Below are 13,802 nucleotides of genomic sequence, written 5' to 3' on the forward strand. Positions count from 1 at the left end.
AAAGACTTTGGTAGACCTCTTTCGTTCATTATAGAGCACGGCGCCTTCGTAGCTACTTGATAAACTATTCGTAGACATGATATATGGTTAGGTGGCTCTTGTGCTCATAGTTCTACAGCCTTTCGTCAGATTATAATATTAATTGATTAACCACAGACCTCAATCATGGTTGCAGCCATTCTTTGCTCCAGTGTTAGTCTGTCACTCAAAACATACGTTTATCAGTAAAAAAAGAAGTTAACATAATTTTTATGCCTTCTAAAAATATTGCTAATTGCAGAATTTTAAAATGATTTGTTTCTATTATAGGGAACGATGCCGCCCACGGAAATGAAGGTAATCACCGTAGCTGACGAGTTCAGCAAAAATCCAGAGCTGAAGGAAGACGACCTCCAACACCTGCGGGATTGGGTGTCAAAGCAGTCTCATTTACCAAACATACCAGGTAAGATGATTCTTTAAAATTCTCCAGAACGCTCTAGAATGTGAGTACACAAATTTTTTGATAGACGAAAATGAAGGCTGTAAAGTGAGATCACATCAGTGGCTGCATAAATGACAAATATCTGAAGTTAACAACAGCAGCTTTTTTTCTTAAGGAGGTGCACTCTATTGCCACAATTCAGGGTGTCCCAAAAAGTTTCATCTGATTTGAAAAGACTGTATCATCTACGAGAATGTGGATAAAAATTTGGGATAGCATTCACTGCTGCTGTTGTTGTGTGTCGTCGCGGCTCACTCACATTTTATAGGGCGGGAGGCACGTAGAATCTTTCACAAACGTGACGTACTGAGAGATATGCGACCTTGGAGACAAATGCGGAGGCGCAGTGTCGATAAAAATGACACTCTACAGTTGTAACTGAATTGCACCTGTTGAAACGCAGAACACAAAATGCCTGTAGATTCTCTGTCACCGCCATCTCGACTCCAAGTGTATTGAGCTGTGAACGAATGAGGGATCGAGCTACCTGCACTCCACAGATCTCTACCAGGAACCGAAAGATCCAACAAAATGGTTAAAATGGCTCTGAGGACTATGGGACTTAACTTCTGAGGTCATCAGTCCCCTAGCACTTAGAACTACTTAAACCTAACTAACCTAAGGACATCACACACATCCATGCCCGAGGCAGGATTCGAACCTGCGGCCGTAGTTGTTGCGCGGTTCCAGACTGAAGCACCAAGAACCACTCGGCCACTCCGGCCGGCGCATGATCCAACAGCTTACAACTCTGTCCACTATACACTTTTAATTTTTAGTTGGAAGTTAAGGGGTAATTAAAGAGTTTCCTTTCGAAAGCCATACAGTCCAGAATCGGTAAGCGAATCAGGCAAGATCGCCGTGAACATTGAAGTAATCATCCCAACGGCTCGCCCAGTTGAAGATAACCGTTTGGTAAAACACTGTGTTCTGTTTCCTGAAGAAGTCCACAGCTTCCTGCATCACATCCTCGTCCGACAGGAATCGTTGACCTTTCAAGGTCTTTTTTAGGCGATCGAAGGGTAATAATCTTGTGAGGAGAGATCAGACTATATACATATTCTTCATTCTCCGATGGATGTCTACTGGCGTTCGGAATCCAAGAAAATAAAAGTAACAGTGCGTAGCTGCTGTTTGCACGCATTTGTTAATAACGTCTCCATACTCCACGTTTCCGCATTTATGGCACTCACATCGAAAAGACACGAAAGCCACACTAACCCCTTGTCTACATGCCTGTGCTCACATTCTCGCATCAGAGTCACGCCACGTTGCGTATTCGGTGCAGCAACGTCCTCAAATGGAAACTTTTTGATCATCGCTTGTACGAACCCCAAATTTTGTCGTCATTCGTATACAATATGTAGACTTCTGAAATCAGATTAAACGTCGGAAACAAGCTATACGTAGGCAATATTCTAAATAAACTGTACACTGATCAGCCGAAAATGTGCTCGAAGTCTGCGGCTCGTAAGGGAAATTGGAGATCGGAGACAGGTCCACTCAATAAAAAAGGATAGGTGGCGATATATGGTAGACCTAACGACAGGATTATAGTATTGGTGCAGTCGTAAGTGTTTAGGAGTACTTCGCTCAGCGGACTTTGTTGAACATGGGGCACTGTGGATTCTCATGTTGATCAACGGCATCAGTTACGATTGCAGTGAGCGATCCAGATTGGGCTGTGGATCGACGGAAACGAAGCGGCGGATCGGATGAATCACGTTTCTTCTTACAGAGGGGCTACTGTCAAGTCCGGATACTCAGCCATCGAGGCGAGCGTTTGCTCGAAACTTGCACCATACTACGGGCACAGGCTGGTATGGGCGGTGTTGTGCGGTGGGGGACGTTCATCTGAGCTCCCATCGAACCTGTGGTGGTAACTGAAGGCGTCATGGCCCCCCGCGGACTATGTGAGCATTGCTGTGGGTGACCTCAATGCTTGATGTCCTTCCTGAGGCCGATGACATCTTCAAGCCGGAAAACTGTCCGCGTCACAATCGTGCAGGGTTGGGATGAGAAGCATGGAAGTGAATTCATACTGATGTCTTGGGCACCAAGTCCCACTGATTTGAACACAGTGGACTACATACAGGACACCATAGGGCATCGGCTCCGTGCCTATTAGCACCGGCCCGTAATTTACGGGATTTGTATGGCCTGTTCCTAGACGTCTGATGCCATATACCTCATCGAATCCGTGCTATGCAGAACCGCTTCTGCATTGCATTGCCTTCCAAATGTGAACTAACGCGTCATGAGGCAGGTGGTCATAGTGTTTTGCCTCATCAGAGTATGTTAAACCTTCGCTGTCACTTTTTAACGCCCTCTTTTACTGTGCCAAAGAAACTACACACTTGCCAGAAATGTTAGCATGAAAGCACTTCTGAATAATGTTTAATCCACTGATATCTGGTGAACTCTATATTCTATTGAGTCATAAATATTGTCAGTTGAGGTTTAGCAGAACGAGTGGTTCCACAAAATGGTTCAAATGGCTCTAAACACTGTGGAACTTAACATGTGAGGTCATCAGTCCCCTAGACTTAGAACTACTTAAACCTAACTAACCTAAGGACATCGCACACATCTATGCCCGAGGCAGGATACGAACCTGCGACCGTAGCAGCAGCGCAGTTCCGGACTGAAGCGCCTAGAACCGCGCGGCCACAGCGGCCGGCGTGGTTCCACAAATTTACATTTCACTATGGAAATATGTTCCGAAACTTGTGAAATGCATAGAGGCAGTGGGAACTCTCTCAGTAGGTAGCGACACCATTTACTGCCCATCTGAGAGAATCGCCCAAATTTACATCCAAGTTCTTGGCCATTTTTTAATGCGGTGTCGGGATGCAATCAAGAAAAGTAGAAGATAATTAATTGTTTGTGGAATCGGAACTAATTATTTTCTAATGGGATACTAAAATTTCTTGGGACGACTTCGCATTTTGTTTAAAGGGTACGTTATGCGTCCACGTTCGGAACATCAGCCATCTGAACGATGGTATTTGAGAGTGTTGTACATAGAGAATAGAGTACCTAGGAAGACATGATGTCGTTTGGTTAACACTTCAAGGTATGTTTTTAGACTCGCATGAAGGAACGTGCGTTATAGACTGCCGTGAGCAGTTTCCGCCATTTTCTGAAGTTCTTGTTGTTGCTATAGATGAGATTGTGTTTTGCGCAGCATTTGTAATATTTCGAGCCCTGCACATTTAAGTGCTTTATAACACATTGAAGCAGTTTGGAGTATATGGTGATTTTTAAGACAGGTAAAATTCTATAAAATTTTGAAACTAGTTACATAACGCATGGGTGCTTAAGCCATACTTCGTCGGTCATGCAGTATTTTGTACCTTGGAACAAAATACAGTCTTTTACCATGGAATATGGGGTATTCGCAAATTAACTGAATTTAGTTAATGTCTGAACAACTTAACCCTACTTGAAAATGGAAACTTGTGTTACTTTCCATTAGCTTCAGTTTCACAAAGCATTTAAGTTGTAACAGGTTTTTGATCATGCTTATGCGTAATTCGATTGTACTTACTGATTTGTGGTGTGTATTAAAGTAATAATCTAACAGGTAGGCCTAGATGACTAAGTACAGCATTGAAAGGATTTTCTGGATTTTAAATTTCAGTAGAATATTTGTTTCTATGTACATGACTATACTGTAACTTGGAATATGTTTCCACATTTGGAAAAATCCTAGTTTTCCGGAGTAATTTTTGTAATTTCAGAAAAAGATTGCAGCGTACAAAAAGTGAATGCCATCATTCCGGAATGGAATGAGAGAATATATTAAACTCCTATTAAAGATCTGACTATAGGAGAATGTGTGTAAAATGTTCCACGGTACAACACACTCCCCTACTCTTCTGGTAAACCTTCCGGGATATAATGTCGTGGTCCATGAAACTCTTCAGCTCCTAACGTTTCGTCCAGAGCTGCGCTGGACATCTTCAGAGGGGTGTTTCTCCTCCGGTGAGTCTTCCCGACTGACGGGTCGGACGTCTGAGAGCGACTTATGTATCGTAGAAAGTGGGCGTGACCAGAGTTACACGAGATATGCAGAGATAACCTTTGTCAGAGATAAAACTTAACTATCGATCGTAATCTCGTCACGGATAAAACTGTCTAGCAATTCTGTAGTGCTACTGTCCAAATATCACTAAGTTTCATGGTCTCTTCTTTCCGATTAAAATTATCCCTATGTTTATATATTTCAATTGCTTCTCTACAAAGCCGTGGGTAATAGTTCGTCGTCGTAGATAAAATTTTTGTTTCGGAAAACTTCACTTGATGGTTTCCTGGCTGAAAAGCGTGTTCTGCTACAGCCGATTTATCTGTTTTTCCTAATCGGCAAAGACTTCTGTGTTCTTTTAACCGTGTATTTACGCTTCTTTCTGTTGTTCCAACATAAACTTTACCACATGTACACGGAATTTTATATACGCCACTGGCTGATAGAGGAGCGCGTTTATCTTTTACAGACCGAAGAATATGACAAATTTTCTTCGTTGGTCTAAAAACAGGTCTAATATCATGTTTACTTAAAATCTTTCCAATCTGATCCGTTACTTTCTTTATACTGTTGATGCCTGCCGGTCAGGCATTTAACTAAAGATGGAGGCCTTCGGAATAAAAATGTTATTTGTTGGACAGATTCAACGAGGTGTCATTGACGACAAGAAGAACAGTAGTAGTCCTCGAACTTATCGCTTTGGTACTGAGAGAAAATAATTCCAGGACGACTTGTCATTCTCACAGGCAATACGCTGCTGTCTGCTTCTCAAGTAGTTTTCAAACAACTTCAGCACACAAATTGAAAATTTTAGCTGTCGCATTTTTTTTCCGAATCGACGTATTTGTGATATGCCCTTGAGACAGTGTTACACGAAGAGCGCAGTGATTGCACAGTAGTGAACGTGGAGTGCCCCGTGGATCTTGCTGTTGTCTATTGCGGTGACACAATCGTCAGCCTGACAGCAGCATGAGATCTGATGACGTCACTTTCACACGAGGCCAAGAACTGTCTGATTCGTTGTGAGGCAAAGGCACTGTCTCCAGTGCATCAAGCGTTCCTAATTCAGCTGCTCGTGAGGTGGTATGTTAGTCTCTCCCAAGAGTCGTCAGGCGCATTTTCTCTGATGCTTGAACAAATATTGTAATTTCGTTTTGTAACGTGTAGCTGCTGTCAGCCCAAACAAATACTGATCACCATGTCTTTCATGCGGCGCCGAATGTTGACGTTTGCGTCGTTTTATTTCCCGTTAAAACAGAAAAAAAAGATTTTTAAAGCAGTGAAGCGTTGTGGAAGAATGACAGGCCCCACTAGGTGGTCACCAATAATCTCCGTCTACTCATTGAGGCTGAACCGGTGCTGATGTTCCGTTGCCACCATACCTTGGGCATTGTCCGTAGCCCACAGGTGGGTGCTGTGATGGTTGACGATACCGCCCCTCGTAAATGTGCTCTTATGATATAAGGTGGATCCCAGCAGAGTGGTGGCCTGTTCGACGAAATGCGACAAAATCACCGCCGCGAAGGCAGTTTGTAGGTAATAAGGCCTGCACGCCTCGTAAGTAAGACGGATAGTGACAGTTGTGCAGAATGTTCCACATGATCGTCTGGCGTACCTGTAGTCGTAAAACTGCCGTAGTGTACCGTAGACTTCGGTAATTTCCCTCGTAACCTTGGTCAGTTCAGCTCGTGACCACGTTACCCGTACGTTAGGTGCGTTGCATACGAATCGGGCATTACCTCATTTCGATCGCTTTGTTTGCGTATGCGATCAGCATCTTACTAGAATCCACTTGAAATAGTAAGCAGTGAATCGTCTAGAAACTGAATGATGATTACATAAAGGCCTGCGTAACCTATGGAACATTTTTGCTCTACATTCTTAATCCTCCTCTATGTTACCTAAAAATGAAGAGTATTTTAGCAAAATTGAAACTATCAATGTTTAATTTATTGTTGATTTGTAACGCGAAACAGCGGGGTGTTGTAGTAAAAATAAAAAAATGTAGATTTTTGTGTAGCGCTAGAAAACGCAGCTTATATGAAACATGTTTCTGTTATACAAATATGGTTCAAATGACTCTGAGCACTATGGGACTTAACATCTGAGGGCATCAGTATCCTAGAACTTTGAACTACTTAAACCTAACTAACCTAAGGACGTCACACACATCCATGCCCGAGGCAGGATTCGAACCTGCGACCGTAGCGGTCGCGCGGTTTCAGACTGTAGCGCCTAGAACCGCTCGGCCACTCTGGCCGGCCTTCCAATACTTATTCTGTGGCATAGTACAGTAGGATTAATGACGGTATGTCGATTCCAGCACACACAGTTTACATACGTACTAATTGATGCACTTCGTTTACATCACGGGACTGTCACTGACCAAGTGATGTCATTGATCTTATCAGTGATGTTATCTCCCCTATCAGTAATGACATTGTTCTTACTAATGGAAAGCGACATCCCCTTTTTCCCTCTCCCTCTCCCTCCCCTTTCCCCATCCCCTCCCCTTACCTCCAACCAGTCACGACATGGTGTTAAAAATTAGAGCCAATCAAAAAATCCAAGATAGCGGGACTAATACAGTTGTGTTAGTGGGAAATTAAAAAGCCCTTTCCTCCTCCCATATTTCCACTAGTGAAAAGGAAAAAAAACCAACATGGGGGAACTAGTTCAATTATGCTTTATGTGCCACCCACTTCTCCCTTTCTCAATCAATCACAGTGAAGTATTAAAGTTGAGACAGCTAATTGGAAATCCAAGATGAGGGAACTAGCTCAGTTGTGCTTTATACTGCCCCATGCCCCCTCCTACTTCCGCTGCCAGCCAATCAGAGAGTTGTATAGCCAGAGTATATGAGACAATCTATAAACGATCTATAAACAGTTGAAAGAATTTTCATCATTCTACGAGATTCAGATATTTTCCTGGGTGTGTGACATATTTTGTGATGAATATATTATGTCTTTTGGATACGTCTGAGCACAGTTGAGATGAGGCGACGCCATAATTGGCTCATTCAGTTTAACACTGATTAAAATATTAGGCTCTGAGTGGAAGACAGGGGGGTGAGATAATACTTTATACAGTGTGTGTCTACACAGTCATGTTACTTATGTAACTTGGTGTAATTTTTACACATTTTGTAATACTGCACTCTGACTGGCTATAAAGAGGCTTGGGAGGGGATGTGGGACGATATAAACCAGGATTGAGCTAGTTCCTCCATCTTACATCTGCGACTGGCTGTTTCATTTTTGGTATCTCACTGTGATTGGATGGAGATACGGAAAGGAGGGTGGAGCATACAGCGCAATTGTGCTAATTTCCCCATCATGGATTTTTCATTGGGTGGAGGTAGGGGAGTGGGAGAGTGCTTTTTTATTCCTCACCAATGCAGCTACGTTAGTTCCACCATCTTGAATTTTTTTATTGGCTTAATACTACATTGGTCCGCTGCTCGTGGTTTCGCAGTAGCGTTCTTGCTTCCCGAGCACAGGATCCCGGGTTCGATTCCCGGTGGGGTCAGGGATTTTCCCTGCCTTGAGACGACTGGGTGTTGTTATGTCATCTTCATCATCATCATTCATCCCCATTATGGTCGGAGGAAGGCAATGGCAAACCACCTCCACTAGGACCTTTCCTAGTACGGCAGTGCGGCTCTCCTGCATCGTTCCCCTACACTCTGTCACGGCGTGTAGGACCTCCATCATCATCATAATAATACATTTTGGTTGGTTGTAGTTGAGAGGAGGGGATGAGGAGGGGAGGGGGAAAAGGGGTTTGGCTTGTCACTGATAAGGGTGATGTCATCACTGATAAGACTGATGACTTCCCTGATGACATCACTGATAAGACTGATGATGTAGCAACGTCAACGACATCGGTCACGTGTTGTAAACAGAGTGCACTGTAATTGGCATAGCCGCTCGGGATTAGCCGAGCGGTTTAGGGCACTGCAGTCATGGACTGTGCGGCTGGTCCCGGCGGAGGTTCGAGTCCTCCCTCGGGGAAGGGTGTGTGTGTTTGTCCTTAGAATAATTTAGGTTAATTAGTGTGTAAGCTTAGGGACTGATGACCTTAGCAGTTAAATCTCATAAGATTTCACACACATTTGAACATTTTTTTTGTAATTGGCACAGCATTACTACTGATAGATCTTGGTGCACTTCAGCATGTCCTCTGTTGTTTCATTTTACGTAAGTTACCATCGATCAAAGAATTATGTGAGTCGAATCTGTGGTGATGATTATTTCATTAGATTTTCATATCAATTTTTGTGGACTAAATTTTGAAGTGCTGCATTGGTCTCACTTGTCAGATTTATGTCTTGTTATAGGCGATAGGTGTCTGCATTGTACGTTGCGACGATATCTAGTTGTCCATTCCTCGTGCAGTCTGGAAATAAACATTGCCTCCACCTTAGGGTTGGCCACTCTCTCTCTCTACTTAAGCGACATCTAGCCTGTTTAATCTCTTATTGCTAAACCATTATACAGGCTGACATAAAAGTTCGTTATCATTTGTAAATTCAATGGTTTACGAAATAATGTATATAAAGAGGTAGGGATTGGCTCAGATGCTTGAAGTAATATGGGGTTTCAAATGGTTCAAATGGCTCTGAGCACTATGGGACTTAACATCTGAGGTCATCAGTCCCCTAGAACTTAGAACTACTTAAACCTAACTAACCTAAGGACATCACATACATCCATGCCCGAGGCAGGATTCGAACCTGCGACCGTAGCGGTCACGCGGTTCCAGACTGACGCGCCTAGAACCGTTCGGCCACACCGGCCGGCTCAGATGGGGTTTCACCGAAACAAAAGAACAAAAAAAAGTACACAGAATGACCAACAAATGGCGGTTCATATCATACAAAAGCAATCATTAGCATAATAATTGAATTGTGGCAAAGACTATGTTCTTATAACAAATGCTCAGCATGTCGGTCGTCGTTCATCAAAAATATCTGTCGTCGAGGGACAATGTTGTGAAAAGCACAGTACAGCATATTATTACGGATCGTGGAAAATTGTCTTCGGGTATTGTCTATTAGTATCCCTAATGAGGTCTGAGGATCATGGTAGACGTGCGACTTCAGGTAACCCCACCACAAAGAATCACACGCACTGAGGTCTGGGGACCTGGGAGGTAAAACATGACGGAAGTGGCGGCTCAGTACGCCACCCTCACCTAACAATGCGCGCAAGAAATCTTTCACGCCTGTTGCAATATAGGGTGGAGCGCCATCGTGTGTAAAAGCCGTACCTTCCAGTTGGTGTTTACCAGCCAGGTTTGAAATGATGCGATTGTCTAGCATATCGGCTAACCTCGCCCTCTTCACGCTGTAAGAAAGCAGCATCCCGCATTTCCTCGAAGAAAAAGGGTCTGATCATGATTGATATGGTACATCCACGCCACATCACGACTTCCTCATCAAGCAGCTGTGTTTCCAAGACCGTTCTAAGAGCTTCTGTGGCCCAAATTCTGCAATTGTAGGTGTTACTAGACCCTCGGAGTGTGAAATGGGCTTCGTTGGTCCACAACACGTTAGAAAACCATTCATCTGCTATCCCCATCTTCTAAAGTGCCTACTTTGCAGCTCCTCTCCACGCGAAAAGTTCACGATGACGCTAGATTTTGTATGTACAGCATTGGAGGGTACGCCTTGCTGCTCTCCAAACGGTAGTGCGTGGAATGCCAGTGTGACGTGCAACTTCACAAGCGCTGACTTCACTATACGGAACCGAAGCCACTAAAGTCTTTATTTCTTCCTGAGCTGACTGAGCAGTAGTAGCACTTGCGTGTAGTCGCCCACTGAGGGGCCGATCATCTAAACAGAACGTGGCTTCGAACTTCGTTATCATATTCTTCACAGCGACAGTTGTCACAGGACCTTTCTCCGTTCGAACATCCTTCTTATGGCGGTAGGATCGTAAAGCTACAGTATTGTTTTGTATTGTATTGTATGGAACTGGGGACCTAGAAACGACTGAGAGGCTTCGTCCCCGCTGTAGCCCTCAGTTCTTCACAACCCCACAACAGGCTACAGCAGTCCACTCACCTCACCGCCGCCCCATACCGAACCCAGGGTTATTGTGCGGTTCGGCCCCCAGCGGACTTCCCCGGAAACGTCTAGCACTAGACGAGTGTAACCCCACTGTTTGCGTGGTAGAGTAATTATGGTGTACGCGTACGTGGTAAAAGTGTTTGCACAGCAATCGCCGGTATATTGTAACTGAGGTGGAATAAGGGGAACGAGCTCGCATTCGCCGAGACAGGTGGAAAACCGCCTTAAAAAACCATCCACAGACTGGCCGGCATACCCGGGCGAATTCGTGGCGGGGACTGGCACGCCTTCCAGCCGGGAAAGCAGTGCGTTACAGCGCACGGCTAACCTGGCGGGCCAAAGCTACAGTAGCCGGTTCTCCATTGTGACAGTAAAGCTTCGCTAACAGTGCCTTTTTTGCTAACGTCAACATGCCGCGACTGTTGGGACATCTCACTCCCTCCCTCACTACAGTTCATTTTATACACGATCGCCGGCCACTGTGGCCGAGCGGTTCTAGGCGCTTCAGTCCGGAACCGCGCGACCGCTACGATCGCAGGTTCGAATTCTGCCTCGGGCATGGATGTGTGCGATGTCCTTAAGTTAGTTGGGTTTACGTAGTTCTAAGTTCTAGGGGACTGATGATCTCAGATGTTAAGTCCCATTGTACTCAGAGCCATTTGAACCATATACAAGATTCTCATGCGGCCTTACTAGCGTGTTGCTGTCTAGCGCCATCTGTTAGCCAGTTCTTGAATTGGTTTTTGGTTTCATTTTTTTAAGTATTTTATAATAGTACCGAGACTCGAACTCTGGACCTTTGCCATTCGCGGGCAAGTGCTCTACCAACGTTTTTTTTTACTTTTTTATTTTATTTTTTAATTTTTTTTGCAGCTTGTAAGAAAACAAATAAAAACCTCTTTTGTATGAAAATAAAAGACGACGTTCTTCATAAAATAACACAATATCCTTTGAAAACGGAAAACATAAAAGGAAGCTATATTTCCCCAACGGCCTTCTTTTTTTATTCTTTTTTATTTTTATTTTTTTTATTTTTTTTGCTAACATAAATGAGTATACAGTCTCACCATCAGCTGCAACAATTTTTTTTTTGTTTTTTTTTGTTTGGGAGCACAGGAGAAAGAAAAAAAATAGGCTGCAGATAGAGAGCTATGTGTGAAAAGGATAAACATGTGTAAGGAGAAAAAAAACGTAGAAGAGGAGGAGAAAAAAGAAGTGAAATAAAATAGGAATACATTCCGCGCCATGCTCCACTTTGGCGAGCCATCAGAACAAAATGCATTCTATCATTGACCATTGAAGGGGAACGTGGGATCGTCCAGTCTTGGCTGGCACTGTTCGTTGAGATTCCAGCTTTGAGACGAGTTGGTGAAAATACTCTGTAAATAGTTCGCGAAAGTGGCCCGATAGTGTCGATGTCGGCGAAGGGTGTGGTGATGTACTTGGAGGCGTGTCCAGAAGTCCGCCGGATCGACGATGTCGTCCCGGAAGAGGTAGTTGACAGCCATGCCACTGATCCATGTGATGGCGTGCCACTTAGCCGATGGAAAGTAGGTCGTGACGGGATATATCATCATGGTAGGAGAAACGTGATGTGGTGGTACTCGGAGGTAGAAAGCCACGATCTTCTGTACGAGGGTCCAGACAGCCGCTGCTGGCCCGCACTCAAAAGCGATGTAAATCTGTATCTTCGACATTGCACATGAGGCACAGGGGTGAGTCCACCAGTGCGATGCGATGCAGTTTCTGTCTTGTAGTATACTTGCCGTTGACGAGAAGGTACCACATAGAGGTGGTGTCAGTGGTGTGATATGGTTGGTGAATCGTTTTCCAAACTGTAGGCCATGAAACCTGGGGGTGACGTGTTTCGACGGGGTTGCGGGGTGGAGACTTCCGGAGAAGGCGGTAGATGTCGCGGGTGGTCGTCTTTCTGTTCCTGGGGAGCTCGGTGGGTATTTAGCTGTACTCCAAAAAGAAACGGCCGATATGTGACATCGGAGGTGGGATGTGTGCCAAAGACGTCGGTGGGCGTCTCCAAGCAGGTGCGAGCTCGGTGGTCAACATTCCAGTAAAACTAGCATTTTGTCTGATCCATAACCGGAGCATAGTAAAGTGCCGTAGTCCTGGCTCTCACATTAACCAGATCGAGGCCACCATCCCGCTTCGGTAAGGTGAGAGCTTCATACTGGACTTTGAAGATGTGTTCAGAACAAATGAAATAGCCGAAAGCCGCCTGTAATCTGGCCGCCATTGTCGCAGTGATGGGCAGAATCTGCGCTATATGGGGTATCCGGGCTGCCAGATGGGTATTGATGAAGGTGGCTCTCTGACACATAGTCAGCGGGCGTAGTATGTGATTTTGTATGTTGGCCCGGATGCGTTGCAGCAGCGCCCGAAAATTGATCGCCGAGGTGCGGCGAATGTCTCGCGTGTACAGCAACCCGAGACAACGAAGGGTGTCCACCAGTTGAAATGGGACTACGCTGTCTGCGGGAAGGACGCGGCCGATCTTCATGGCGCATGATTTTGCCACGTTCATAGCGCTCCCTGCCCCTGCACTGTAACGGGTAATCCACTGCATCGCAGCTTGTACTTCAGCCGCTGAACGTACGACGAGGGCCAAGTCGTCCGCGTAAGCTCGGCAGCGGAACATATGATCCCGGAGCGGAATACCTGTCAAACGTCGCCGTAATCCGCAAATGAGTGATTCCATCGCAATGGCATAAAGCACCGTCGACAAAGGGCAACCCTGCCGTACTGAGCGTTCAATCCGTATAGGTTCTGTAAGTCTGCCGTTGACGAGAAGTCTGGACGTTGCTCCACGAAGGAGCCGCATAATCACTTGCGTGAACGTCGGGGGAATTGCCATTCGGTCCATCACTGCGTTGAGGAATGCATGATTGACGCGGTCAAACGCTTGTTTGAAGTCGATGGAGATTAAAGCGCCTGGCAGTCGCGAGTGTGTTGCCACAGCGATCACATCTCGATATTCACTGAGGGCTATCTGTATATTACGATCGCCGCCTAAAGATGTTTGTTCGTGGGAAACAATGTCTCGTAAGACATGTTTGAGTCGCACTGCTAGAAGGCGTGTGAAAATCTTGAAGTCGGAATTGAGTAACGTGATCGGCCGATAACTGTCGAGTCGTGTTCCTCCTGCGGGTTTCGGGACTGGTACAAGTAAGCCTTCCATGAACATTGGTGGCGGGTTCGCC

At 45.1% G+C, this 13,802-nt stretch overlaps 1 protein-coding gene across 1 annotated transcript in view; it reads left to right on the forward strand.

The window, feature by feature from the left end:
* The first annotated feature begins 314 nt into the window (after positions 1-314).
* The window catches only part of LOC124545037 (alpha-tocopherol transfer protein-like), a 49,219-nt gene continuing 35,731 nt past the window's right edge, over positions 315-13,802 (forward strand). Inside the window, exon 1 of the mRNA XM_047123820.1 lies at positions 315-445. Coding sequence (XP_046979776.1) covers positions 316-445 — 130 coding nt within the window. The 5' untranslated portion in view covers position 315. The remainder of the gene's footprint in view (positions 446-13,802) is intronic.

Source organism: Schistocerca americana, chromosome 8, assembly GCF_021461395.2.
Source record: "Schistocerca americana isolate TAMUIC-IGC-003095 chromosome 8, iqSchAmer2.1, whole genome shotgun sequence".
Classification (NCBI taxonomy): domain Eukaryota; kingdom Metazoa; phylum Arthropoda; class Insecta; order Orthoptera; family Acrididae; genus Schistocerca; species Schistocerca americana.